Here is a 6,000-nt window from a genome sequence, read left to right as displayed (position 1 = left end):
TAAATATTTAATATAAGAAATATAAAACATATTTGTTTATGGAAAATAGTGGTAGAAATCATCATTGTGCCCTAGAACATGATGTGCATGAGTACTGAGTAAACAAGTTCAAAGAGCCCACAATGTCATGTCTCCCCTCATGAATACAAATCCAACATGACCATTTTTCCTTTTTTTTTTTTTTTTTTTTTTTTTTTTTTTAAACATGCAACTACATCCTATCCATTTTAGATCTGGGGCGTTTTTGTTCAAGTTATAAATCTTGTTAAATATTTTGATGTGATTTAAACAAACAGTTAATCATTAAAATTTTTGTAATATCCGCGTGACACTTACTTGTATATAGACTTCGTTTGCTACAAGTTTTCAAATATAACTTATTTAAATAGAATTTTTGTTAATAAAATTTTTATCAAAACATTTTAATTATTTAGTTATCAATAATAGTTTTTATTAAAACTTATAAAATTACTTTAATAAGTAATTTTTTTAAAATTATGTTATGAAAATAATAAAATAATTTTATCAAATAAATAAAAATTATTTTAAATATTTTAACATTTAAAAATATATTTTAATCTCTATTCCCAAAAATTAAAAATATGAACTTTTATTAGTAGAGATAAAATAGCTTATTTAGTTTTCAAAAATTTTGCCAAAAAAACAACAAAATAACAATAAAAAAATATTTTTAAAAAGAACTCATGGAATTAAATAAATACTTATGACTATTGGATAAACTATATTAAACATGCACGTAATCTATTTGTCTATGTATTTGTAGCTCAATTTGCATGCAAGGAATCAGAAGTGCAAAGTTTGAATAACCGAAACTAAATCTTCCATTCAATGCTCAAACTCCCTATTAATTTGTAATACAAGGAAATAAACCGATAAAAATTTAAGTTTCAAAATTTAAGATCACTAGACTTCATTTGCATTTTATATACCATTATTAAAATAAAAATAAAAAGCCCACCAGAAAAGAAGAGAAAGTGTAGAGCTACAACAATCAAGCAAAAAGACTTCAGCACAATCACATTAAGCCAGTATCAAACACAAGTTCACAGCACACTCTGCTCGTAGATAATTTGTCTCAATACAATTAATTTCCATGCTTCATTGCTTTTATATCATAATTTCAGTCTTAAAGTTACCCAAATGTATGAGTGAAGATATTAGTAGTCAAAAGTTCATCCAAGTGTTGATAAAAATTTCCCATCATTTTTCTATAAGATATCTACACGAGTCATTGTTTTAATCCAAAGGGAGCATAGACGTTTAAACACTTAGAACTTTTTTAGAGCCGCGAATGAGGCTATTCATCGTCATCTTCTGGATCAAAATCCTTAATTTTCAAATCCGCGTCTTCTCCCCACTGGATGCAGTTGTCAATTTGAGACAACACATACCTTATACTGAAACAGACAACAGGTCAACATTGCTCATCAATTATATGAAATGCCAATGAACAAAACAATTTAGTTTCTTAATTTGACCAATTCAATGAAATGAATGACCTTGCAAGTTTTGAGTTTACAGCAAATTATAAACCAGCAAATTTGAATCAGGTTCGAAAAGATTAACGCGGAAGAGACTACGTAAATTGTTTTTCTTTTTCTGGCCATCCTGGGTAATAAGTTCATTTAAATAGCCGAAACCATCACCTGGTGATAACAATAGCATCTTAGAAAGATATGTTTGAACCCTAGCTGTAACTCATCTTCATTATCTGGGACAATAATCTTCTGTCACACATATCTGATCATCAATTATTAACCGTTTTTTAATCATCAAACATATAAGCACAAAGCTAACAGAAGGAAGTATGGAGTTGAGCAGTTTTGTATTGATGCTGCAACGTAAAAACCACGAATATGTGGAAAAAGCGAACAGGAAAAATTATGTATACCATATCATCCCAAAACCTTCCTACTTCACATCTTTTCCCTTATTTTCTTCTCTCATTTTTTCTATTTCAATTTTTAAGCTCAAACAAATTTACTATTTCATGCCCCGATTTCGGCTCAGTTAAGCTGGATTGGAAATTCAGGAATAAAGTCTCATGTTTTGCACAGCTCCAGAAAATCTAGAGAGACAAACACCAAACCATGCTTGAAAGATAGAGAAAATACCTGCTCTCCTTCCTCAAGTCAAGAGGCATAAAACTGACCATGCTATACTCGTCCACCTAATGCAACAAAAACAATATGATAATTAAAAGAAATCCAAGTGATACTCGTCAATTCTGAGAGATGTACGGATTTATTTAGGAAAAAAAATAGACATGTCATTATAAAATTAGTGGAAGCTCAAAATCACAACTTAATAGATACTGAACATTTCATTTAAGCAGATATTAGAACAAAATACACTTACACAACCAATAGGGAAACTGTATTGCGTAGTGTATGGTTATATAGCCTGCCCACTAATTGGACAGAAAGGAAAAAGATGAAATATTCAAATGACTGAAGATCAAATTAACCCAATGACAATAACAATCAAAAACTCGATATGCCGGAGAAAATGTTCAGTGCCATAACTTATCCAAATGGAAATTCAATTCAAGCATCACTGGTAGGGTATCATCAAACAACATAGGCTTAGTAATTACATAAAGCCACAATTCAAATCAGCATTCAAAAAGAAAAAAGGTAGGGACAGCCATAAGTCAACTAACTATTTGAACCCCCCCCAACAAAAGAAAAAAAGCACCAATGGGTTTACAAGATATTGTAGGCATGACCACACAAAAGATATGAAAAGTCAATGAAAGTACTGAAGTTTCTCTGCTGTTGACATGAATTCATGGAAATTTATCTTCATAGATAAAACATAAATTAGATATTAGACTTTCCATTGCTTAGTTACGTACCAGCTCAATCAGAGACTTATTTAGCTTTGCAAACTGAGGAGCCATGTGTTGATTCAACTCTGACAATAGAAATTGTGATTCTGGATTCAAGTAGCTAAGAGCAGAAAGGATACAAACATTAGGTTAAAACACATACACCAGAGAGCAGAAAAGATATGTTAAAACAGGACTATACAAGATTGAGAAATCAGCAAAGATTGAGGAGTTTACTCTTCAATTTCCTTTTTGTTTGTCACAAGGTCCATTTTAGAGAGGATATTAACATGGGGTAATTCGAGCTGGACCATTGCAGAAAGAGATGCCATGCACCCACTTATAAACTTGGTGACATCTGTGATGAACTAATTCATATGAAACAGGAAACTATAAGCACGCTGCACAACAGTGAGCGTACAACAGAAGCATACAATACAAGGTGGGAGTGTTCTAAATCTTATACAAACCTGTGAATCGAGCAAGTACACAGCGCAGACATTAAAATTTCTACTCTTCAAATGGTCCACAAAGTTCCGAAGAACTGGCACATGCGTAAAAAGTTCAATCTGGCCTGTAAAAGTTTTACGATTGGGTGAGGTTAAAAATAGATTTTCTAGCAGAAAACTTGGATGAACTCCTAAAATTAAGCTGAAAGAAGCCAGAAGAATATTGCAACTGAAGTGAAAAGGGGAAGCATGAGTCAATATTGTTCCAAGTCCTACCTAACTTAATATTCTTGAAAGAAGAAACAAATACTTTATGGAAAATTAAGTCAGAAGCTAAGGCACATGGGCAGTAGAGGGAATTCTCAATAAACTACATGCATCAAGCAAATCAGCAAGAGATTAATGTAAATTTCATTTGCCATCTTTACTTTTTAAGGGACAGTTTTGAGTATGATCACAATTTCAGCTAGTGAAGAGCCTAACTTGTAGAAGCCCCTGTCTTATGTAATCACATTCACATAATAACAACCTACTCTCCTTTTATTCCTCTCTTCGATCAATTAATTTCAACAGTACAGTACATATATGGAATTAACATAGATGCCCATGTGCAGACATAATCTATACCTGGGCAATCAAAAACAAGATAGTCATCATCCAAGTAGTTATCCAACTCCTCTGCCAGCCAATCATCCAGATTATCTTCTAAATGTCTAATAAGGGGATTAAGGTCATTCATATCCATGAAAAAAAAAATATAGAATAAACATTGTCCAAATATTTAAGTAAAATTTATCCCTCTCTTCAGGCTTCAAGGGATGATCACATGCATTGAATCAAAAGCAACTAACAAGGATTAGTAAAACAGATAAGTCACAAAAATCCAATCTTTTTAAGCCATTAATCATAAATAATAATTGCAAGAACAAACATGTAGCAATAGCAACTAAGAAAGGGAGGAGATTGATTTCACTGTGGGGAATAACACAAACAGAAAGGATACTCCATGCAATAGATTAGACCACCATTGGGACCCAATCCAAGTTCCTCCATAACGTCTTCGAGAGAAATAAGTTCCCTAATATCTGCAAAAGAAAAGAGAAAGATTAATGCCCTGAAACTATAGAAATAGATTATTTTGTCAAAATTACCAAGAAATCAAGCAATAATAGGTGGACAAACTTACCCATGGCCACAGGATAGTCAAAATTTTCTGCAGCAGGATCCAGGTTCACAATATGCATTGTCCGCCGAACAGTTTCACAGTGTCGGTACAAACTAGAGCAGTAAGTTGACTGATTGGGAGGGGGGAAAAAAACGCATTTAATCACTAAAGCATACAACCATGACATGTAACCTTTGCATAGAAGATCCAAATATGGAACCATTCTCCAGAAAACACAATATACGGCTTAAGGACAGTTACATAAAGAAACTCACCTTTCCAGAGCCCGCGGGGCCTATAACGAGCTGTGCGTAGCCCATTACTGCTTCTCAAGTTGCTGCAGTAATTCAAAATGGTGAGAGGGAACTGAAAAAAATGAAATAGCAAGCATGAGACAAACATTGGAGAGCCAGAATAATCGATATCAATGATTTATACACAGCAAAATGATCCCATCCACCTTTGGATACATGAAATAGGATTATAATTTTTTGATGGTTTTATAACAAAACAACACTGCACCTCTACATAATTCACCCAAAATAAACACCCAAAAAGAAAATATCAGAAAACAAAAGAACAAGTGATTTCCATCGAACCAAATGGAGGGTATGTTTATAATTCCATACTTCTACTTAATTTAAGTGTTTGGTAAACACCCACTTTTACTTGACAGTTAGTGATACCATTTCACATGCAGCAGCTATGGATCGAAAGCCATAACAACACAACACCTCGATCCCTAACATACATCGAATGAATTTGCTTTAACGTCAGAAAAAGTCTTATCAAGAGAACTCGAATAAAGGGGTACTTTTCTTATCCAAAATATAATAAAATAAAATAAAACACTGCTCATAAACAACAGCACGTGGGTCGGGGTTTATCAGCATACCTGGTGGCAAACAGCTCGTGGTACAGGCGGGGGCCGGCGTTACGTTGGCCGGTTAGGCTGGTCAGCCAGCTGCAGAGGGGAAATTGAGAACGGGAAAAGAGAAGCGATGAAGTGAGAGACGAGGGAGACCTTAATAATATTTTATGACAAATTATTTATTATTAAATTTGTTTACAATTACTTTTTGTTTAATATTTTTATTTTTATTTTTTTACTATCATATTCTTAAAGTTAATAGAACTTTTAATAAAAATTATAGTAAAGATCTCTTTTACTCATAAACTATGCAAGTGCAACTTAACGCTCTAAATTTAAAAAAATACAAAACTAATTATCTACGAATAAATAATACTTTATCAATTGATTATTTTATATATCTAAAAAATTAATTGATAAATTTGTAAATATTATATCTTATGAAATTTCTAAAATACTGAATATATTAAAATTTTTAAAAGATTCCTATGGTATCAACAATTTATCAATGGAGTTAATAATTTGATGATAAAAACTGGAACATTAAGTGGAAAAAAAATAAATTTCATAAAATTTTGTTAATAAAATGATATGTAAAAAAATGTTATGTGGTAAAATAATAATATCCCCTTAGAACATTCTTAAATAAACTAACCCTCATTGT

General features: G+C 32.1%; 1 protein-coding gene across 6 annotated transcripts; it reads right to left on the bottom strand.

Moving 5' to 3' along the window:
- Positions 1-1,012: 1,012 nt before the first annotated feature.
- Positions 1,013-5,494, bottom strand: LOC102630493 (GPN-loop GTPase 3). Of its 6 annotated transcripts, none has more exons than XM_052444275.1 (11): positions 5,361-5,488; positions 4,741-4,831; positions 4,487-4,595; positions 4,304-4,385; positions 3,928-4,013; positions 3,322-3,425; positions 3,089-3,219; positions 2,879-2,972; positions 2,136-2,191; positions 1,668-1,748; positions 1,013-1,418 (listed from the first exon to the last, which is right to left on the bottom strand). In XM_052444275.1, exons 2-10 carry the CDS (start codon positions 4,783-4,785, stop codon positions 1,709-1,711), a joined length of 747 nt encoding a protein of 248 aa, XP_052300235.1. In that variant the 5' UTR covers positions 4,786-4,831; positions 5,361-5,488; the 3' UTR covers positions 1,013-1,418; positions 1,668-1,708. The 6 variants fall into 6 exon arrangements, 5 of the variants coding, with proteins under 5 accessions (XP_052300235.1, XP_052300236.1, XP_006468085.2 ...); XM_052444276.1 differs by having other exon boundaries at positions 1,668-1,745; XR_008056488.1 differs by having other exon boundaries at positions 1,249-1,418; positions 1,668-1,732.
- Positions 5,495-6,000: the final 506 nt, after the last annotated feature.

The sequence above is a fragment of the Citrus sinensis genome, chromosome 7 (assembly GCF_022201045.2).
Source record: "Citrus sinensis cultivar Valencia sweet orange chromosome 7, DVS_A1.0, whole genome shotgun sequence".
Taxonomy (NCBI): domain Eukaryota; kingdom Viridiplantae; phylum Streptophyta; class Magnoliopsida; order Sapindales; family Rutaceae; genus Citrus; species Citrus sinensis.
The sequence above is the reverse complement of the archived record's forward strand: the minus strand, read 5'-3'. Positions and strand labels throughout refer to the sequence as shown.